General features: G+C 33.7%; 1 protein-coding gene across 1 annotated transcript in view; it reads left to right on the top strand.

The window, feature by feature from the left end:
• Positions 1–4447: 4447 nt before the first annotated feature.
• Positions 4448–25018, top strand: part of LOC143229296 (fibroblast growth factor 8-like) — a 64756-nt gene continuing 44185 nt past the window's right edge. Inside the window, exon 1 of the mRNA XM_076461428.1 lies at positions 4448–4896. Within this exon, the coding sequence (XP_076317543.1) occupies positions 4883–4896 (14 nt within the window). The 5' untranslated portion in view covers positions 4448–4882. The remainder of the gene's footprint in view (positions 4897–25018) is intronic.

Below are 25018 nucleotides of genomic sequence, written 5' to 3'. Positions count from 1 at the left end.
GTTTGTTCTTCTTTATGAATGCAAAACATTTCGAATATCTTCCTGTAATACAACACCATGCAGTATGTAATCCAGTGAAGAGGAGGAGTGATCGCGTCTCGGTGCACAGCGTGCCTTTGTAGCATCTCTGCCAAATTAAAAACAAAACACAATTCACACTCCAAAATTTGGGGCTCATATAAGGAAGCGGGTCTAATTCCACTATTCAGTGGTGTTGACTAGATACCTTGTATGTGGTTTATTGGTTCAAAGCTATAAGAGACTAGAGAGATAGTTCTTGTGTGGCTTTCTGCGAAATTTAACGAACAAACAAATACTATGTAAAGCTAGCTTCAGTTAGAATATGCTCGTGCATTATTTTCTAGAGTGATCACAGATGTCTTCTTTTGCAACACTACCATATGATCAGATGATGATAAAATGCATTATATTGGAATTAGAAGTCTTGTCTCTCTTCGGTAATGCTAGCAACAAAGCTAGACTGACAAGTAAAACGTATATTATATTCCAATTGACGAAATTCTCTTTTCTTTTATTATTATCTAATTTTAAGAAACGTCAAACAATACAATGTATTGTATTGTATTATTTTATCTACAAAGATTCTCGAATCATAAAAAGCGAATTATGTAAAGTAACCTTTAACCCAAAACATTTCTTTCTAAACTGATTTTGATCCCAGAGTGGGCTTTGCTCTAAAGTTATCTTGATCTCGGAAATACCTATGCGTTATTCTAAATGTAGCCTTGACCTTGGAATAAATAATAACGTCTTAGAATGACCTTCATTAAAATCAATGATATATAAAGTAAACATAACGTGGAGTAATGGCATTTTTTTAATGACATTGGAATAAATTTCACCTGAGAGAAACCAGACCTCTAAACCATTTTTTATTATTTCGAAGTGTTAATATTTTATGAAATGTCTTCGTCTTCTAAGAAGTCACACAGTTCAAAGTGACACTGATGGAAAAAAAAAGATGTCATAAATTAAAAATCAACTCCAGAATGAACACGAATTCTAAAGTAGTTTTTATTTCCATCTTTACTTTTTTTTTTTCAGAAAGGAAAGGCATAAAAGAAATCAAGACATCTGAAGTGTTATTTATTGTTATACGTTGATTTTTATTTTCATGCTTTCTGAGAAAGAAATTAGAAAACGTGACACGGCGGTGATACAAGACATGTAAGTCACAGTTCGGCATGGTAAACATTATAGGCCAAGCTCAACAATGTTTCACTAGGAGCCACTACTTTCTAGTAATAGCAGTAGTTCTAGAAGTCAGACGTTGTAGGCTTAAGTATTTATATGTATTTTAGTGCTTTTTTTGCATAGATTAAATATGATAGGTGTTGTCTTCATGCAATTCACTTCATACTTTTAAAATATATCTTCTACCAACTGACACTTTATAATTCGCACTATATAGCATGTAGCCTAGTTTGTTTCTCCCTGCAATTTTTTCAAATAATAAATAGTTATTCTCGTTGTTGTCGCAGAGCTTAAGTTTTTACATATTTATTACTTCTGTATAAAGTTTAAGAAAACACAGCAGAACACAAGGCTAACCCTCTTTGATTAAAAACAATCCACATCTTTATCTTATTTCCTAAGTTTAATCCTTGTCCATGGGGCCCTTTTTTGTTGTAATTGGTTGTGACGTGTCCGTCAAGTGTTTTCGATAAGTTTTTCTGTCAGTGTATAGAAAAACACGTTCTCAACACTGCTGATATGATTCATCAAATAACACTAATGACCCCAGAAGTCACCAAAACAATCCTATTTATTCTTATTCATACAACCAAATAAGGAAAAATTAAAACAAGGTTGTACTTCCTGTCTCCGCTTTCCTTATAATAACTAACTAACTAAATAATTCAAGGGTTTTATTATAATAATTTCAATAACATCTGTAGTTTCAAAAAATATAAAAAGCAATGAAACTGAAGTCTGTACTTAAAGGCTATACTCTAATTATTGACATGTCCTGGAAAGCACTAATATACAGACGGACAATATCTCTTTCGTTATATAATTGTCAATGTTGTTCTTGTCGTTAATTATGTATAGAAACTGAAAATGTTCATCGTGTAACAATACAAATTATGTGACAGATTGTGTGGAGTTATTTTATACTTTGGCACAGCAGGTTTGTGCTAAAGACCAAAACACAAACAACACTTTGACGATAATATGTCTTATTGAAACTAGTAAAGATAATATGTGAGGAAATCGACGTCTTATTTTTACTAGCATAGGTAATAGACAGAGCGATCTGCAACATGTGTTAGACTTAATAATGTAGATAATGAATATTACTTCGCGTCATAGGCCAAAGACTATGAGCAACTTTTAACACTAAATTTCTATTTACATCTTAAACTTTAGATGGCTACTTCATACATTTGTCTATAAGTTATCAGTGATGTTATCTTTAACTTACAGGTCAGTATCGCGGTAGTAAAGCTAAGTCCCAGAAAATACCATAGGCAATAACTCCTCCAACATACAGGTAAACAGAAGATTAAGAAAGAAGACCGACTGTAAGTTCTAATACTTAACAGACAAAATCTGTACGAATCACACTGTAACTAATTATCAAAGAGGTGACTACTGCTGGCACCTTTCAAACGCTAAAGATGATTGCTATAGCTGTTTTCACCCACGACATAACGATTTTATAATAAGTGAAGGTAAAAATGAATATGCTTCTTTGGTCCAAACAATAAATACAATATCACATACCAAACTAACAGAATCTAACATAGACAAATAAGAACTACAACTTCAAGTTATATCAATTTTCGTTAGTCTAACTGCATTGGTGACAAGTTTGTTTTGGAATTTCGCACAAAGCTACTCGAGGGCTATCTGTGCTAGCCGTCCCTAATTTAGTAGTGTAAGACTAGAGGGAAGGCAGCTAGTCATCACCACCCACCGCCAACTCTTGGGCTACTCTTTTACCAACGAATAGTGGGATTGACCGTCACATTATAACGCCCCCACGGCTGGGAGGGCGAGCATGTTTAGCGCGACTCGGGTGCGAACCCGCGACCCTCAGATTACGAAGCGCACGCCTTAACGCGCTAGGCCATGCCAGGCCTAACATTGGGGACAAAGGATGTTATGTTATGTCGATTCTTATGATTTTAACTGAGAAAGTTTACTTAATGTATTATCTTTATACACCGGTGTTTTAAAATAAATTATGTGGAGAGATGAGTCATAGAATTTTAAACTTTTACACACAATAACAGAGACTTTTCAAACGGATAGATGACATAGCACGATGCTATAAATGCCCCTCTATTTTTAAATATTTTTCTGTGTCCTAACTTTTCAAAACCATTATAGATATTGAAAGGAAAAAAAACCAAAAATATCAACAAATGTAATGACAATTACCAAAATTCCATACCGTTGTTTCTCTATAAAACACCGCCCGCGTCGCGCTAAACATGCTCGCCCTCCCAGCCGTGGGGGTGTATAATGTGACGGTCAATCCCACTATTCGTTGGTAAAAGAGTAGCCCAAGAGTTGGCGGTGGGTGGTGATGACTAGCTGCCTTCCCTCTAGTCTTACACTGCTAAATTTGGGACGGCTAGCACTGATAGCCCTCGAGTAGCTTTGTGCGAAATTCCCAAAACAAACAAACTCTATAAAACACACTTTGCTTCTAAAATTTCACCAATATAAAGAGCGAACTGCAACCGAGGGCAGAGTCAAAGTACAAGTATAGTGTTTAAGCTGGTTTTAATATACCTGAAAATCTGAGATTAGGATATTTTTTATTTTATTTTTCCAGCCTATAAGCCTAATGTTATTACCACAGAGGTAAAGTGTGTAATACCCACAGTCATGGAATACTGTTCGCCAGCTTGTGCATTTATTAGCGTTTTATTACAGTAAAATGTCCTATTTTCAGAAATTAATTTAATATACATAATGTTTGTGACTTTGTTTTGAATTAAGAAATACGACTGGGACCAAAAGTGACAAGAGAAGCAGATGTCGTGGTGGCATTTAAGAAAAGCGTTTATCATTGCGATTATTTAGACTCACACTAAATGATATTTGACTATAATTCTCGAGCAAATTCACTTCTCTGCTGCTATCTTTATTTTTAATTTAAAATGTTTTAAAAATGATCACAATGAAGTACAAAAATCAAAATTATTTTTCTTTTACTAGTCCTTATAAATATATATCTAGATGAAAACAATAGTTTCTTTTTTTATTTATCAAGTACCAAAGTAAATAGGAATAAATATTGCGTTAGTTTTTCTTTCTTCCGTCATCTGATGTTTTTCTAGTTACGTAGCAGATGAACTTATAGCGGCCAAATCTCTCTGATTTGATAACTTCTAGACTCACGTGACAGTAGCGTCTCACTGGGTACAGCGGAGCACGTGGAATAAGCTTTCAGTTTTCCAGTTTCCCTGGTGTTGTAGAGTAGTTTTGGTTTTCTTGTTCAATCACTTCGAGAGAAACAAGAACACTGATTAATGAATGCCACCACAGACTAGGTAACTTGGAGTTCAGGCCTGTTGAAAGTTTCTTTTTCATTCTGTTGTGCTAACGCTGGCTAGGAGTTGTCTCTCCTCGTGCAGAGATAGTGCCAAAACTACGTGGGAATTACCGGGTGCCGAGGAGCTTCCCGAGATAGTTGGCTCTTGACAGAAAGCATGCGAGACATAGCTGTCGGTGTTGGCACGTTTGTGACCAGGAGAAGCTGTGTTGCAGCTAGTCAAGATTTGTCAACTTCTTCCGAGCCGAGCGCAAACACTTCCCGGCTGTACAGGCCGCCCACTGCTTCACTTCACGGCCTCTTGTACCCTGTGCCAGAGCCCAGCCCCTCATGCTTGCCAGCTAACGCCACATGTTAATATCCAAGTAAGTACCAGGCACTGTGAAACAACTACTGCACTTTTATGATAAAAAAAGCAATCAGTTATAAGTTGAACATTTCAACATTTATTTGTTAGAACATACGAAAGAAAGACAGGCTTAAATATTAACTCTATTCAGTGATTTGTTCTGTTAAGATTCGTTTCAGGATATGCTATTCTCTTATTCTATGGCTTCATATTACATTTTTCAAGTAATATAAAAACACAATGCTTAACCAACGTTCTTACTAGTTTTTATAATCATCATAGTTTGAAAGTAATTGAAGATGTTGAAGCTAAATGACTAGGGGTAACTTAATATCACCTACCGACGTTCTTGATGCAATGCGATTTGATATTTTTGCCATCTTCACATTGTTCTTGGTAAGGCGGTATCTGTTGCCTCTACACATGCATTATTACAATGTTTATAGTTAATTATATTTACACTGATGCATTTCTGCATTAATCAGACACAAGTTTTGTAATACGTTTTTTTGAATTTGACCTAAATATCTGTCTAGAAATTAGCTATATAATTCTGAAGGATATTCTCTGACGTTCACCAGTTGTTCATAAGAATTCCTCAAGGTGTCTTCAGTTTCAAATGCATTCATTAACAATATTTAACAAAAACTAATTATTTTAAAACGCTTGCCTTTTTAAGTGCTCCAACAAAATTTAACGAGACAAAAAATTATTAAAGCAACCACCATTTTTAACTGTACACACATACATGTATATAAATTTTATCATACAATAAATCTTTCATTTGAAGAATGAATTACAAAAGTTGGTCTCAACAGAGCTGTCATTTTAGGTGTATTTATTTTGAATAACATGTTAACCAGCTAAAATGTTCAATCTTTTGTCATTTTCGCTTCCAATAATTAATGTATACTCTCATACGAGCTCAATATATTGCGACGTTGGCTAAGTTTAAATTAATTCATGTTGTCACTGTGGTGATAGTGTTATAATATATGTTTATTGAGATGCATTGTTTAGTTTACCCATAGTGTTATGATATTCTGTCGAGCGAAGCTGACTTTAATCTCCTTAACCTTATTATGCTATTATGATTATTATTGATTGATATTATTAACACATTAAGTGCTGGAGTTTCTACTTAATAATGTTGAATTGTTTAATGAAAGTTAAATTATGCCTTATTTGTACATTGTGATAAGTATTACATAATATACTGAATAAAAGTTTCTGGTTCAAACTTTATTTTAGAGATACACTTTTTCGACGACAAACAGAGAATATTATCTTTGTATGTTTTTGATATAGATTGAATATTAGCTTGATTGAATTTAACACATTTTCGCCAAGTTAAAGCTCATTATATAGCTCAAAATTTGTGAGCCTCCCTGTCAACAAATTGGGTCGGTGAAACATTCAGAATGGTTTTTGACTGATACCTTGGGACAGTGAATTTGTTTTAGAATTGGACATAGATTGTATCATACAGATGGAAAATCCTAAATAAAATAATAAACTATTTCATTTATTCTTACTATAAGTTTCTAGTGGAATACAGCCTGGAGACACTCCTAGCTCTGACATGCTTTAGTTGAATATTTTTCTAGCAGGGTAGCGTTATAAATGTGTTTTTCAGAGGCAGCTGTCAGGTGTCATTAATTATTAATACTGAAGATAGCTAATGATTTGGGGAAATTATATCACAACTGGTATATGTTTTTCTTTTTGAAAATTAGATTTGATTTAGAATTTTAGGTGTATTTCAGTGTATTATGAAAAATTCCTAACGACCAAAACAAGAAAAACTGCAAGCGTGTTTTTAGCAACGTCACTTTTCTAATGAATGTATATTTAACCTGGAATGGTAAATCAAAAGATTACACAAACATGAACAGAGCCCAGGAATGCGAAATCAAAGTCTAATACCTGAAGTGGAATTTGTATCAGGAAAATCAGCACAACGAAATGGCCCCATGTCTGGTATATTTAATGTAAACGTAACGCTGTAGAATATGGCTGATATTTTCACGCTGTTGTTCGATCAAACTCCAGATACTTAAGTGAAGAGATAACAGGCTCCAATCTTAGCATAGGTATATCACACACCTACTTTGAAACATGTGTTACTTATTGATATACACTGTTGACACGTTAAATATCACGGTTGTCACGAGCTGGTTCTGCAGCATTCAATACAACCTTGTAAGTCCTTGAGCAGCTTTTCCAGGAATAAAATAATACACTAGAGGGCGCTCGTTTGTTTGATAAAAGTCTGTACACCAATACTTTTTTCTGCAATCGGATGTCTAAAAACAAATGACATTAACATAAAGTATAGGAATTAGCTTGAAATTGCATCTCATTACTGATTAATTAATGCAGAAAATCATAAGTTATTTTCTTTTTAAAAGCCTTCTCTACCTACGTAGCTCACTTTAACAGAGTAGTAACTCATCAATGAATAAGTAGGTGCGATCGTGTGAAAAGTTATTTCTTCACATGAACAAATGTGGTTTCAAGCAATATCAACTTTCTTCAGCTCGGTTACGTCCACGGTAAAGATTTTCATCGGTTGGAGTATTACATTTCTTTATGAGAAGAATATTCGCATGTTTCTCATTAGAAATTAGCTTCAGTTTATTGTGTGAGGCAATCAAGTAATTTTGTTCGTATCCATTGTAAGGAAATATTTTCTATAGCTTACTATCTGTTAATATTTGCTGAGGTGCATGGCTAATTGAGTAACATATGTAACCGGAGTAGAATTATGAAACAAAAGCCAAAACATTTGGAATTTCTTGTATATAAGATTATCCATTATTGTGCAGCAAAGCACACTCCAAGTATTACACAAGGCATGTAAAATATTTAAAAGGTTCTTGAAATGAAATTTAGTGTATTATAACTTTTCAGGTATACCACTCGTCAGGCTTAGTTACTAAAAGGCTCGAAATACAGGTAAAAGGTTTTAATAAATTAAGGTTTTTTACCTATTTATTTCGCTATTCATTATCGATTATGTGACTTTATAAATGTCGCAGGACATGAAGTAGATGCTAAAAATAAATGTTAAGAATAGGAAATTTCTTGCAACAAGTAAAATTAATGTTTGTAGATCTTCTGTACAATAAATCACTTAGATATTCGTTAAGCTCGTACAATTAACCCTTAAACAGCGGGGGTGTTGTAGGTAGCAACATCGATTGATGATGACCGCCTTTTAAGGGCTAATATATTTCTAAGAAGAATTTGTTGAAAAATAACGCTTAGGAATGTATGTCTGCATACGACAAACTGTTTTACACTGACTGGTTTATTATAATAAACTGCTACTTTGTTACTCACCTTTGTATTTCTTTTTACATCATTCAGTATGCATAACTCCATATTTACTAAGAAGGGTTGTGCATTGAATTTTGGCGTATCATTAAGTTAAACGGAATAGGACAAAATATGTATGACTAGCACCTGCTGCACTATTACAAAAATGCTTCTTGAATGCAATCATAAGTACTTGCATGATTTGCCAGACAAATTTTAACACATCTACTGAGAACTTTATCGGTGATTTTATTAAACTATGGAAACACTGTAGACTATTATAAAGCAAATAGCAAGAGCAATATAACGATTTTATTAATCATATAAATCTTAAATATAAGACTCCGTCCTGCTGTGTACGTTTTCCCAAGTTGACGGTCCTGACCTTGCTAACATGTACCTGTAACGATACAAAAGGTCAAAGGTAACAACAAATTCTCCAGGAAAAGGAGTTCTCACCTATTGGGCTAGTGGGAGGAGAGTTGACCTCATTAATGGTCTCAGCAATGCAGCTCGCTTCAGGGTGCTGTCATGCCTGGTTAGATATAGCACGTGATTGAGTAGTGCAATCCTACCTTGACTGGAATGCTAAGAAACAAATATTTAGTTTTATAACAACAAAAATAATTTGACTTGCGGCACAACTAATAAAGCTGTGTGTTTGTTCCTTTAAATTGTATAAATTTTACCTTTAAAAGCACGTGTCGAACGAAGAAAGGATGGACAAGCGTGAGATTTCCCTCTGTACCCTGGCCAAAGGAGAAACCTCTTTTCAACATACTCGTTTCACTTAATTAAGAAGGCGTTGTATATGCGTGTGAACGTGTGCGTTCATTGCTTGGAATATTACAAGTAGATCAGTGACGATATGCATGATGAAGATAAAAGGTGAAGTGTCTACATGCCGTACCGAAACATGATAATACACTTCTTGACTTAACTGCATCATGACATTTATACTTGTTTATTTTTCGGTTCAAGCCATGCTGATAGAAAACGTTAAGCAGAAGCTTGCGTGAAATGCTGATGTCAACTTTGGCGAATAATTAATCTCATGACTTATGTGTCTATAATCAGTCTTACGTGGAATTAAGTTAAAAGTAACTGGAAGTGAAATAACTATAAAGGAATAATGGGTAAAATTGGAGACACCGTCCACGAGAATGCTCACTCCCCGGCCCAAGGAAATTTGTCAAGGACAAAAACAAAACTTACACACCTAACCGGCGTAATAACAGATGTGACTCTTTCTTATTATCATATTATATAAAATGATTTCGTTTTGATATCTGTGAAGAAACGTTAACACCAAATCGCTAATGTTTTCCAACACGCAATATTTGAAAATCAGGGAGTAGAATACAGTTTATCATCTTTGACAATAGATCGTTTACAATACTAGAATTATTGCTACAGTTATATTTGACCCGACGTAGTCAGATGATTAAGGTGCTTGATTCGCAATCCTAGAGCCGTGAGCTCGAATCCCCGACACACCAAACATGCTCGCCCTTTCAGTCGTAGGGGTGTCATAACGTTCAGTCAATCCCACTATTCCTTGGTAAAAGAGCAGCCTGAGAGTTGGCTCGGGGGGTGGCTTTCCCTCTAGTCTTACATTGCTAAGTTAGGTAAGGCTAGCACAGATAACTCCCGTGTAGTTTTGCACAGAAATAAACAAACAACTATATTTCTTTTATATACAGTTTTTATTTATTTATTTAAGGCAGATAACACAGTTTGAAGTTTATCATAAAAATGCTTTAGAGATTTGATGTTATTATTACACCTGAAAAAAAGTAATCGAGTATGTTGAAGTACAATAAAATATTATAATGGTCTAAATTGTCTGTTTTTTACATGTTTTTTTCTGTCAGTCATCTCCACCGTTTGTATTTTTTCCAGCAAAGATATGAAAAGCGTTATCTGCTACTTAACCTGATAATTTTGTTTTCCTTGAACCAACTTTAATAATTTTTTGTTACATTTGAAAACAAATGACATTATTTTAAGGTTTTGTAGAGCTGTTTATACTCTCAGCTGAGCGAACATTGTAGGTTTTTTACTTCTAGTGGCAAAAATATTAAATTTGGCTCTGAGTAAAGATTTCGCGAAACATAAAGTAAACATGAAACGGAAAAAAAAACCCACAATATGGACAAACAGGTTTTAAACATCTTTTTAAATATCTTATATTTCGAGTAAGTGATATTACATTTTACAGTAAAAGTTTCTGTGTAACGATAAAGACCAACGCACTATGTATTTGTTTTTGTCTTCGTGAGATGAGGTTTGAGATTAGAGTAAATTGTTAACATTTTTTCACGCAATACAAAAAAAAATTATGAATAAATTTATGAGAAGTTTCGCAGAACAACTGTAGTTTCATTTACTGAATTGTGAAAATTTCAAACGATTTCTGGTACTCGTGATTTACCTAATTGACTATAGGCGACTTTAATATATATTCTTAACTTACACTTAGCTAAAAAACCCGTAGTGAATTAAAAAGAAGCTTTAAACGTAATACCAAACCACAACTAAAGTTACCTACAAACGATTTATCGTACACTGACCGACACCATTTCTAATAGCCTAAAGCTCCTATCGAATAACAGATCAACATTAAGTAGAACAAATCTTTAAAATAGTCATCCATTTAATAATAATTTTAATTTCCAAAAGTACCTTAAATATATAATAAAAATATATATGTTACATATATATGTACTTAGAGGTTTCTAATAGAATAACATTTGGAAAGTTAAATTTAAAAAAACACAATATATCGGATATTGTATTTAACCAATATCATTTTGAATCGACTGGTAAATCACCATAGAAGATAATGCACCCTTTTTGATTTCTAATAGTTGTGGAGATTTATCTTGATAGCTTAGAAGTTAAAGGAATTAATACACGAATGATTTTTTACAAATATAATAAAGTTACTAAATGATTTAAGTCATGTAATATAAGTTGATGAAACATATACTGATGTACGGTATAGTTCAAAATTATGTATTTATTAAAATTATGAAGGGAATAAAGCATGTTAAAAGGTTACTCTTCTCTTGAATACATACATCTGTATGTACATGAATCAAAATTTGACGTGTCATTATTTCCGATCACAGCAACTATATGTATGACTAGCACCAGCTGCACCGTTGTAATACAACTTATTGAATATAATTATAAATAGTTACGTGACCTGTTACGCTTGCATTGATTTAAACGATAAACCATGTAGAGTTATATAAATCCAGAGGTTGAGTACATTAATATTAAAAGATTTTAGAGCTTCACCAGTTGTTACATTCCATGTCGACACGTCCAATGTCGCTCTATCTGAAGACCATGTACTCTTGTCAATAGTCCTGCAGCGTAGTTTCTATTGCAAAAGACTCAGTCGTTAGGTCCTCATGTTTGAAGCTCATGTTAGGTCCTGGTGTTTTTCCAGGAACTGTTTCAACAGTTCTATTGCACAAAATCCATAGGATCTGTTCAAGGACTTCGCCGGTATGCCTTCGTATTGAATAGCATGAATACTCTTTTAATTTTCCAGCTGCTTATCTATTGACATTGTTATAGACAGAGATACTTCTTACTTATGTTGTGTACTGGTGCCAGGAGCGCGTAAGCTACTTTTGCCACTGATCTTTGTGTTTGTGGAATCTCACTTGTTACAATATGATTCACTTTGCTTACGATGGCTATGGTAAGACTTAATACAGGCCTCTTTCTGGATTGTCCTGGTTTCTCAAATTGATTCATATTCCTTTGTTTTTCAATGCAATTATGAAGGAAGATGAGTATCTTAAAAATTCTTAGTCCTCATTCTGAAAATACCTTTATGAACTGATTGCACAAACATTTTGCGTAACAAGGGCTATTTTCTCTTCCCAAAAGCGGTCAGTTTTTGATGATATCATACCATCTACGAAACACACAAAAAGACAAAATATAATTCTGGGATAATCTGTTTTACCACGACTTTATTATCTCCTGTAGTTGTCTAGTGACTTACTGATTTGCATATTGAAAACATTTTTAATATAACAAACTTAACCCTTTGTAAATGTTTGGTATTGTGTACAATGTCAGTGAAGTACGTCATTTTAGATCACCCTGTAAAACGTGCATTTTTGAAACCGTGGACCAAACCGTGGATAATAAAGACTTATAAGTGATTTGAGAGGCCAATACATTGAATATTATACAGTGCATTAGCGGCATTATATATCAAGGATAAATTAACTAATCTGTAAAACACGATAAGTAAGAGAATTACTCTATAATGAGCATACGCGATTCTCGAGTGTCTGAGGTGGGATTGCACGGACCCGTCTACAAAGTATTGAAACAAATGTTAGATGACTACATATTTTTACAATCATTACGTAGTGAATATAAACAAAAAACATAATCTGTGAGAATGATGAAAAACAATCAATAAGTCATATAGTGTGACATTGTATGAAGTTTATAACTTTTACTTTACAAAATCCAAATATGATGTGTCTGTAACGAGGGTTAACCAGAGAAATTGGAAAGAAAAAGTAATTGTTTAAAATGCAGAAATTATATAAGCCTAAAATTTGCATCCTCATAGGCTAAGTTGTCTATTCTTCTTAATAATTCTTAAAACTACCTGTAAACCAAGTATTTCGTACAAAGTTAACAAGCTGGAGTGTTCAGTTTATTCTGAATTTTAAGCAAAGTTACACTTTGCGCTAACCGTTCCCAATTTAGCAGTGTAAGACCAGAGAGAAGGCAGCTAGTCATCATCCCCACCGCCAACTCTTGGGCTACTCTTTTACCAACGAATAGTGGGATTGACCGTCACATTATAGCGCCCCCACGCTTGAAAAGGCGATCACCCTCGGATTACGAGTTGAGTGTCTTAACCACCTGGCCATGCCGGGCCTGGAATGTTTGAAATGTCAAGATAAGCAATATTTTTTGGAAAGTGTATGTTATGTTGGTCACATTTAAAAGTCAGTAGTCTCTGAAAGGCAGATTAAATATACACATGTGTACATGTAAACCAAACTTTATCTTCGTGTATTCTGAAATACACTATTTGAAACCTTGGATCTTATTAAGATAGACATGAAAGAGAAAATTATTTTTTCTTTGAAATTTAGTAATTACTTTTCAAGTGTTTTGATCAAAATAATTTATCAACAATTTGTTCGGCCCGGTATGACCAGGTGGGTTAAGGCGTTCGACTCGTAATCCGAGGGTCGCGGGTTCGAATCCCCGTCGATCCAAACATGCTCGCCTTTTCAGCCGTGAGGGCGTTATAAAGTAACGATCAATCCCACTATTCGTTGCAAAAAAAAAAAGCGTAGCCCAAGAGTTGGCGGTGGGTGATGATGACTAGCTGCCTTCCCTCTAGTCTTACACTACTAAATTAGGGACGGCTAGCGCAGATATCTCTTGAATAGCTTTGCGCGAAATTCGAAATAACAAATAACAATAACAACAATTTGTCTAATGTGTAAAACAAAGTAATTTATTGCAATATAATTTTGACAGAACAAACAGGTCACGTAATTTACGTATGTAGACACAATGACATTGTATTTTAAACTTTCATGTTAAAACCCAATTAACATCACACTGTGTCATAGCTTTGAAATTAGCTCGTATTGTGACTGTTTCGGATATTCGTTTAAAACTGCACAAGGAATACGTGTGTCAGGCGCCCACATGTTTGAGCTGATAGATAAAAGAGAAAACACCTAGTCAATAGCACCAATCTCAAACTCATGGACTGCTATAACCAAATAGTGGGGTTTAACTGACATTATCATTGGTTTGATTTGTTTTGAATTTCGCGCAAAGCTACACGAGATCTATCTACGCTAACCGTACCTAATTTAGCAGTGTAAGACTAGAGAGAAGGGAACTAGTCACCACCACCCACCGCCAACTCTTGGGCTACTCTTTTACCAACGAATAGTGGGACTGATTATCACATTATAACGCCCCACGACTGAAATGGCAAGCATGTTTGGTATGACGGGGATTAGAACCCACAACCATCGGATTGCGAGTCGAGTGCCTTAACCACCTGGCCATGTCGGGCTGACACTGTCATAACACACCCATGGCAGCATTTGGACGTAAACCATGAACTCTCAAATCCAATTTTTGGCAGATAACTATGAAGTTACATCCAACTCTGGTATTAGAAAAGCGCTAGATTAATAATTCTGTAATGTACCATCTTCGTTAGTTTTTCATGGCAGTTATAATAAAAATTTATATGATGGTCCGTTGAACTTTTAAAAATATCATGTACTTAAATGCTAGATAATGTAATATACGGTTAACTATTAAATATAAAACTACGTAGCTAATTTCCTCATATATCTTAAGACTATTATGGCTTTTTAACAAATATTAAAACTTTGAATCTATACTGTTTTAAAATTCCCGATCTTTTCACTGGTATTTTATCTTTATTTCACATGGTATACCAGTAAATCGAACCAAACCACCAAAAGAAATGGACACAAACATGTTCAAATACATCTTTTCCTATAAATAATTTGTATTCGCATAAGTTTACTTCCTAGTAGGGCCCGGCATGGCCAGTTGGGCTAAGGCATTCGACTGGTAATCTGAAGGTCGCGGGTTCGAATACCCGTCGCACCAAACATGCTCGCGCTTTCATCCTGGGGGCGTTATAATGTTTGGGTCAATCCCACTATTCGTTGGTAAAAGAGTAGCCCAAGAGTTGGCGATGGGTGGGGATGACTAGTTGCCTTTCCTCCAGTCTTACACTGTTAAATTAGGGACGGTTAGCATAGATAACCCTCGAGTAGCTTTGCACGAAATTTAAAAAAACAACAACAAAACAAAACAAATACTTCCTAGTAGTCAGATATTGTTACTTACTGCAAATGATAGAGCAGGCAGATGTTTGATACGTTCTTTATATCTTATCAGGATTTATATATATTTCTTCCAGAGTATTTGAAAACTCATGAATTAGTAAAAGCTGAAATGCTTATAAGAGGCATCATAGTTATTACATATGTCCATAACAGATTTGTTAACAACAAACACATAGCGTAAAAGATTTATTTTTGTTTACTTTTTTGGGAATGTGATGCTAAGATGGAATTTTTTTCACCTACCTGAAACATTTGAGTGGCATTTTGAATTGATAGCCGTGGATCGCTGTTTCACTTGTTTTTATTTTATGTTGCTCTCATTTATTGTGACTATATAGTCGTACAAGTTGTTAAAAAAATCAGCCAGCCATGATTATTTGTAAAGAATCATACAGTAACAATTCTGAAAAAAAAACGTCGTTTGTGGAGTGATGACCATATAGAATTAAAAGAAAGCAACTTTTATTATCGCTGTTAGTTTTATAGACAGATACAGCTCAAAATATTCCAGGGATCACTGTTGAAAATTAATATATTATATAACTGACTATATGGGGTTGATTGAGTTTTATTAAAATGATTTGTAATTTACTAATTAGCGAGTCACGTGAAAGTCACAGCCGATTGACATGTATGAAAACTATATTTTGAAGTTGTTTGACTTTTCAAAGGTAATATGTTGCTGTCGAAAACTGATCGCTATTGAGCATTGTCTGCAATAGCCTTTTCCGATGCAAAATATTCATACTCAGACCATAAAATTGTGTTCGGATTATAAATTTAGGATTCTAAGACGAGGACATCCCTTGTATTTAATGACGTTGAAAACTGAAATATGTGGATCAACTTGGGTTACCAGCATCATCCAGAAAAAGACCTAAAACAAGTCGTACTTAAATCGCGGTAAGCAAGGTGTAAGTTAGAAATTATAAGAGTCAAAGGTCAAACTGGACTCTAATTACTATCAGATCAATGTCTTAGACCCTTTATTTCGCAAGAAAATGTCGACTTTATATGTAGAATGAACAAGACAGTTAGAATAAGCACATCGGAAGGAGTTTCAGATGTGCTTTTATTGATTCATGTTTGGGGTAAGATTATTTGTAGGGACAGTAGACTCTTTAAAGGAATCCCTCTATTGTCTGAATAGAAATTAGGGGAACGTTATCCTTCATGAGGATGAAATCACCACCAATAGCGCTGGCGTAAAACCCTGTGGCAACCCTTTGGACAAAATGGAGGTTAGTGATGATGTTTCAGACTACGAATGATTCTTTCATCCTGAAAGTGTTATGACAGCTCTCACAAGGTCAGCATTACACTCTGGCATAAAATAAGGACTAAACCTAGTGTAGTATTTGGTACTGAGCCCAATTTCGACGATTTTGCTTGATTCTTGGCGAATATTAATTCAGGCTTCATATGTGAATTTGGAGTGATATGTTAATATAGTTTATATCGCATCCGAAAGTGGGAGAAAAGTTTTTTTCTTACAGTTTTGTATAAATAACGTAACTTAACGTTAATGTACTGTGGAAATGTCCTTTAAAACGACTTTTGTCAGACTCAGGATTGTGAAAATATATTGTCATATATGTATCATAATACAGTCTTATACTAATATGTAGTACTAAAATATTAATTCATTTATTGTTAAATATTATGTTAACCTCTTTAAGAAATTAAAACATTTACTTCACCTATAAATAAGAGGTAACGGCTCAAACACTACTGCTACTGATGTAGTTGACTCGATCGTGGGTAAAGTAACGTGTAAGTGCCTGCGTTGTAACTAGAACTTGACTGGACTTTGGTTAAAATCACCCTCTTTAGATGGAATTTCCAAGTGATAAAAGATTATTATCGCACTATGCACACATTTCATACAATGTGTAAAAATTAAGGCCAATAAGCATACAACTTAGTTAAAACTTCTGTTAATAAAGGACGACATTATTAGCCTGAAGTTACTTCGTATGTTGTAGAATATTTATCAATAGACACTTGTTCAATTACCTTTAGAGTTTGTAAATGTTTTACTAATGAACAACATGTTAATAAAATGCCCTATTTCAAAGGGATTGTTTATCTAAGATAAAAGAATATTAGAACATTCGGTTAGGATTTTTAAGCTGGACAATTTACGTATCAGAGATCGACGTTACATTATTTTATAAAAGTAAAAATGTCAATTTTACTTTTGACGTATTGTGGTATTCTCAGGTGCTATGATAACTTTAGAGGTAGGAATGGTATTGCAAAAAGATGAGAAACGCAAAGAAATGGTATCACAGAATTGAAAGTGTAAATTCTGATTCTGGCTGAATTTCAAGAAGAGATCGACCATAATATAAAAGCAAAGTGAAAAGTAATTTTTATTAGAAAACCATCAAGTGTAAGTGAGTGCACTGGATAACAGATAGCGCTTTTACTGTAGATAATTGTTTGTACACTGGTTACTAAAAATAATTTACTTGTTACTTAACAACTTGTTTCAAACTAAGAGAGCATAGCATTCATTATATACAAAATTATATAAAGCCATTCCTTTCAGTACACATGCGTTACCTTCGCCACTTATTGCCATAGCAATAGCAAAATAAGGGAGGATATATCCTTAAGAAATTAGCATGAACTAACAATGGAAAAGGTCACTGTCTTCCCTTATATAGCGAGTTATACAATACAGTACCATTTCCACAAGAGAAACTGCACGTGATACAACAGGGGAATGACCCAGAACAAAAGGTAGCTAGAACAAAAGGAAGTCAACCACATTTCTTGACCAGCGTTATTTTGTTAAAGTCACACAAACAGCTAGAAATATGTATATCCGAAAATGTTTTGTAAATTCTGTGTGAGCTTGAAACATACGCGTTGCTAAAACCAAACTGACACAGGAAGCACGAAATATGCTTTGCATACGATATTATGATTCCATAATTTTTTATTACTAAATATCATATCAATGTGAGAAAACCCATAAAACAACATTTAATATAAAACAAAAGAGTTGTAAATCAGGCTGTATGTTTTATTATGACTCTTAACAAGTTATGTTTGCTAACATATGAGAAGCATATGGATTCGTGTTATTAAGTAACAAATGCCACTTCTTTGGCCTTGTGTTAGAAGTTGACAAATGTTACTCTTGTGATCTGATGTCACAAGCTAAAAATGTCATTTTTACAGCCTTAATTTGCAAACTGACAATTATTACTTATAATTCAGTGTAACGAGGTGATATATATACCATCTAAATGATCTAGTGTTGCAAAGTAACAGATATCACCTATATGGTCTCGTGGTACAAAGCCACAGATGCTACCTGTGTGATTGGGTGTTTAAATGAGAATAGCATCGCTCTTATGGTATATTTCGTTAGTTGACAGATGGCGCTCTTATGATTTGGTGTTGCAAGTTGACAGATCTCAGTCCTGCAACACTTGAGCACTCTTGTCAGAGAACTACAAGTAGGATTTCAATATTACCTTTATAATGCACCCTGAGCTCAAATGTGCAGAGGGAGTGATTTTTGTCATTAATAGTACGCGAACGTTGGAGTCGTAATTCCATAGACTAAATGCTAACCATTGTACTTCGTTCGGCTCTAGATAATGGATGTCGTTTCTATAAACTGGTGTCATTTCTTGTAATCTTTGCAGTAAGAACTATCATTTCTATTACTTCTATTACCATGAAAATATACTACATACGTATATTTATCTTTAATTTTTGATATCTATATTGCTGTAAATGCATATTTTGTCAAATATTACTTATTGGCTAAAAATCATATGTTAACTGAAATTTTTGTAATTTAGAATTATCTGGAGCTAACACATACAAAAAGTATGTTAAATGAATACCCATTAGTACTGTGTGTATTGACTAAAAGTAGTACATTCAAATAGTGAAGTAAAAATATAGTTTATAAGTAACACATCTGATACGCAAGCAAAATTGCAATGTAAAACTCACAAACATATCTCTGCTCTGTAGTTCAATTTTCAACATGCTTCAGATATTTCTTCAGGAGGTGAAATTCGTGCATTATTGTTTTATTGAGCTGCGTTCGAACGAATATTTTAATGTTATAAATGAACGAATGCTTTACTCCAAGCATATTTTTGTAAGTTTTAATTTAGTATTTTTACTTTCTATCCATGACATATTTACTAATGACTCTTGGAAGTTATTGCGGTTTCAATCCATTGGAAAGTTATAATCTAAATGTTATTTTTTTTTAATGAGGCCTTGTTTGCATATTTTATTCATTAGTATTTTAGTGTAATTTTTTTCTTAAACTTCGTATAGGTTTATTCGAGTTTTTAAGATGATAAAGAGTATTGAGTAACGAAGATATGTTTAGTTGCGAAACTAAATTTTGAGTTTAACGAATGTGATTAACGAAGTTGTATGTTAAAAAAATACACTAGGTTATATTCGAACTTTCCGAGCAAAGCTGACGTCCGAAAAAGAATAAAAAAGTTACACGTCGTGCCATCTAGTGGTATCTTTTATTAAATACGTAAAACATTATTCCTTAGGTAAAACCTGCTTGAAAGGTAATTAATTTACAACATTTTTAATAAATAGAAATTAAATTTTAACGTCAGAAGGTAGCGTTGCTTTAAATCTGCCCATTTATAATTAATATTCTGATAACAATTAAACAGGTATTTAGAGACAAATAATATTGTGGTGTGTTCAGGTTTTGTAAATGTATGTCTTCCGGCAAATATGAACCAATCAAGCGCTATTCAGCGATAACATAATTTGATATAATGATACAGATTTTTATGTTTATTGTTTTTTCTTTATACCTTAAATTATTCAAAATTTCAGTTCAATCATACTCTCGCTTGCAAAGTTTCTTAAAAATAATTGTTTATTGTTTTTTGAATAAATAAAAGTAAAAGACAAATATTAAAGTTATAATTTATGATTAAATCTATTTTATAACTTTAGAACTCATTCTAAATTCTTCCCGTCACACCAAACATGCTTGTCCTTTCAGCCGTGGGGGCGGTATAAAAATACGGTCAATCCCACTAATCGTTGGTAAAAATGCAGCCAAAGCGTTGGCGGTGGGAAGTGGTAATTACATGCCTTCCCCTAGTCATACACTGCTAAATTAGGAACGGCTAGCGCAGATAGCCTTCGTGTAGCTTTGCGTGAAATTCAAACCAAACCAAACCTTCTAAATTCTAATTTAGAAATCTTCAAGTATCTGCAACACAATTGTTTACATTATTGTTTCACAATTGAAATATTTCTAGCATAATAAAAGTTATTTTCGCACTCTACGTGAAAGTGTTTACATAATAATCAACATAAGCGTAAAATACTCATGTCGGTATGTTTCGCCCGAAGTACAGTGGCATCAGTTACCATATACATAAACAATGCGAGGCCCACACTCGTTGCTTACCTTCTGCAGGTCTTGACGTAATATATATTACACATGTAGTGTACACGAGATCTTCCAGTGAAAAAGAGTAGGCGATGACAGATTAAATAGTGGATCTTTTGTTGATATAAAAGCCCTCAAAATCTTTAATCCTGACCGGAAACGCTTTAAGATCAAAAATAAGCATAAGTAATCGTTTCCTCTGTGAGTTTTAAATAACAAATATAAATGAAAAGGAGTAGTTACTCGACATAAGCGTAAAAAGATGTTTAATATTGTCAAGAAGGCCACAGAAGTATTTCCGTCAAAGAAGAACAAAACTATGAAATGACTCAATCTAAAGTTTTAATCCGACCTTCTCTACAGAATCTATGATTGGTCTAACTTTAAACAGGGTTATACTCTAAGAGTTAACCGAAGTTTTAATAAAATAATTTATTTGAAAGTACAATACATTAATATATTGTAACAAAGGTTAATGTTTCGTTTTTACAATTTCACTTTATTTAAATTTTTTTTTAGAATTCTAATTGCGATAGTAAAATTACGAAAGAAAACCTCTTCAGTATTAGTGTAGTAAACAGTAAACGGAAACTCCTTATTCCCGTAAAATATATCTCTAAAAAGTACTTTACATTTAGCCACTGTTCCATGTGGTGAGAAATATTATTAAACTAACTTTCTTCATTGTCAGGTAGCTGTGACATTAAATAAAGAAAACTGAGCACTGAGTTTAGCTGGAAAGACGAATTGCCTTCATTCTATTTATTATTATTATTTTTGGATTGAAACTTGATGAAGTGTATTTTGTAAATGTATGTTGAGATCTTTTTCATTTACATTTCTCTCTCTCTCTTGCTTCCTCTATTTCTTTTCTTTTTTACTGTTTACAAACGGTTTCTTTTGCATGGTGTTTATACGCCTTAAAGAAAAAGTCCTCACAAAAAATTCTATTAAAAAAAACGAAATGAAAAACGTGACTGTTTGCATAGCTGAATTGGAAGAAAAAATAGGTTCTCAATGTTCGCAGAGGATTCCAAACTTGTTATCTTGATTTTATATATACGAGGCTTTTATTTTTTCCATCTAGTTTACATAAGTTTAGTTCAAACATAGTGAATAAAAAGCAAATATTGCCTGAAGAAAAATGTAAATTGGGAACTGTCCGACGACGTTCTTCTTCATTAATAGTCTCTTTAACTTGTGCCGTTTTATCTTGTTCCTCTTTGCTCTTCTCGCCTGTCTTGAGATAGGGGACAACAAGATAAGACCAGTTTTGGAAAGGCCCAGCGGCGCCAGATATGTTTACACAGGTATTGTGAAGTAACGACAAAGTTTACAAAACCATTCAGGTTATCCCACCATTCGCTACTCCGTAATAAATTTCGATAAAGAGGAATTCTTGCTGTATGTTTGTTAACTCGTCAAAATTGTGCAAGGTAGCACTAATTTATTGAAAACTAGTGATGTATTTCAGTTTTATAAGAGGTAGGCAAATATAAGTCCTGGAGATCGGTGTATGTTAAGGAAATTTTTTTTCTTACAGTTTCTATCAAGCAAGAAGACAGATATATTGACAAATATAAGTAAACTGACTGACAAGCAGATAAGATAGATAGACAGATAGTTATGAATAGATAGCTCTATAGACAGGTGTAAATAAATAGATGGACTGAGAAGTGGACAAGATAAATAGGTATTGATAGACAAGCAGATAAGAAGATAGATATGTTGACTGAAAAACACACGCAGAGGTCTCTATGGGAAATGTAGTGTACAATATTTTTACTATTTATTGTATAACAGCTTTAACACGTTTCAGAAATTCAAAACAACCTAAAATGACCCCCTTTGTGAATTATTTGTGGTTATTAGTTCTAAATGGAGTCATTAATTTAACCCTGACTTGAAAGTCTTTGTGTGTTTGGGCGGAATAAAAGCGCGATAGCTTTACACTTAGGTCCTTGAAATTACGATAAACAAAAAGAAGTCATTGCTTTTCTATTTATGACTTCTGATGTTTTTATCTTCTGGGCTATATTTAAGCTATTCACGAATTATCACATATTCGAAAGCGTTGGAAAGAACTACATTGGTAAAAGGCAAAAGTTAAGGAATTCCCATGTTATTTCGGAAATAGGAATGCTCTTGCCTATAAGATATTTTTGACCGATATATCTTTATTTGTTAAAGTGCACAAGACAGTAAGAGATATATTCCACTGTGGCGTCTTTATTTCTTCAGTTAAAAATGGCAGTAAGATAAGTGTTTAAACAGCATATTTTCCTAGTTATGTACAAAGGTTAATAAAATTAGTGCACACAAGGAATTAACACTCTAATGATCACAGCAGTTTTATTTTCGATTAATATTACATGAAGTTAACACTCCATTGATCGTAGCAGTTAAAAAAAAAAGAACAAACTTCTTTATTTAATAGAACACTTCTTACTTGTTGTTATTCCGACGTTTCCTGTCATGGCTTCTTCACAAAGTTAACATACTACTAATCACAAAAGTATTAGAGAAATGAACAGTATTTCTCAGTTAAAAACTTATCACCGGGTGTAGCATATTACTACTTCTGTGACAAATAAGGTGTTCGCTTCTGTAAGAAAACTGTGAACTGAAGTAAAATAAAAAAAGAATTTAACTGGAAAAAATGTTATTTTTCCCAGTACCAGTTCGAATTAAGAACATTGGTTATTTCTAAATCATAAATCATAATACTTAATTATCTTACTGAGCTATTAGCTGGAATTTATAAATTGCGCTTAAAACTGAGGTACAAAATTATTTACCATAAAAAAACAAAAAACAAAACAAAAACAGGTAGGTGTATAAATTGCTAACTCAGACATTCCTTACATTACCCGTCCTGTTTCTACATAGGAAGGCTTGGCAGTCAGACCCGAAACCAACATTTACATTTATCAGTTTCTCAGTTGCGTTTTAGTCATATCATTGACTTGGCAGTGACTGAGAAAACTTGACTATGCTGTCAATCATTTTTTTTGCAAATTAGGCGAATTTGAACTTTTACCATTTTAGTAATTAAAAAAGAATAATTATGTGGTTTTCTTATTCAAAACGTAACTCATGGTAGGTAAAGTATGCACATTTTAATTATAATTAAAAGTGCGATGTTTCATGAAGACATAGAGAGACATTAATGAAATATTATTATAAAAATATAACTCGTCACATTACATGTATTTGAAGTTTAAATAAAAAGTAATTCATTTTGTATGGCAAATATACTAAGTTATACATTTTTTTCTCATAAAACTAGAACAAATTCGTATGGAACGTGCGACTACAAAGATCTTTGTTTTCGCAGAAATTCATAAATTTGTTTTTCGTTTCTTGTTACTTTGTACGTTATGTTTGTTTGTTTTGTTTGTTTGGTTTTTGGAATTTCGCACAAAGCTACTCGAGGGCTATCTGTGCTAGCCGTCCCTAATTTAGCAGTGTAAGACTAGAGGGAAGGCAGCTAGTCATCACCACCCACCGCCAACTCTTGGGCTACTCTTTTACCAACGAAAAGTGGGATTGACCGTCACATTATACGCCCCCACGGCTGGGAGGGCGAGCATGTTTAGCGCGACGCGGGCGCTAACCCGCGACCCTCGGATTACGAGTGGCACGCCTTACGCGCTTGGCCATGCCGGGCCATTGTACGTTATGAAAAATCTTTATCACAGATTAAATGAACATGTCTGTTTGGAACATGACAACCGTGTCTTTTTGCAAGTGTAATGTTTGAAATTGGGATAAAAATTGTGTTTTTTTTGTGAGATAAAGTTTCACATTTAATATTTCATCAAACTGCACTTAAATTACATTTAATTAAATAATTTAATGCGTTAAGGAAAAGTTTTTTATATTCTTACGCACTTGGCCCTAGGGCAAACATTTCTACGATTATAAAACTTTTGACGGTAGTGTGGTCGAAATCTAAAGTTTTCACGTATAGAACTGAATTAACGTTAGCTCTACTTTCGTTTTGTCAGCCTGCCATTTTACGCTCACTTGTACTTACGTCGATCTAATATCAAAATCTTACACAAGGAAACTCTCAAGATAATTGCTTTTATAATAATTTTTGTTATTTAAGTTTACTTGGATTTTTTTTTCTGAATCAAAAGGTCATATCACCAAGAAGCTGAAATAAGTAAATATGGCCAAATATCCAGCTTCAAACAATCTAAGGCCATCCTCTCTTCAGTTACAAAGAAAAATAAGACTTCGTCTCAACAAAGGTTTACAGACTTAGTTTTTGTAAGTTGATATTATTGTGTAACCCAACATTCTAAAGAGAGCTTGGCATAGCTTAATGATAATAGTGCTGGACAGCAGATCCATAAGGTTTCAGGTTGAAAACACTATACACTTATAGCTGTAGCGGCGTTTTAGCTGTGACAGTTCATTCTTACTAAGCTTGCCATGACCTGATGTTTAAGGTGCTTCACTCGCAGTCTGATGGTCACGGGTTC

Source organism: Tachypleus tridentatus, chromosome 10 (assembly GCF_004210375.1).
Source record: "Tachypleus tridentatus isolate NWPU-2018 chromosome 10, ASM421037v1, whole genome shotgun sequence".
Lineage (NCBI taxonomy): Eukaryota > Metazoa > Arthropoda > Merostomata > Xiphosura > Limulidae > Tachypleus > Tachypleus tridentatus.
The sequence above is the reverse complement of the archived record's forward strand: the minus strand, read 5'-3'. Positions and strand labels throughout refer to the sequence as shown.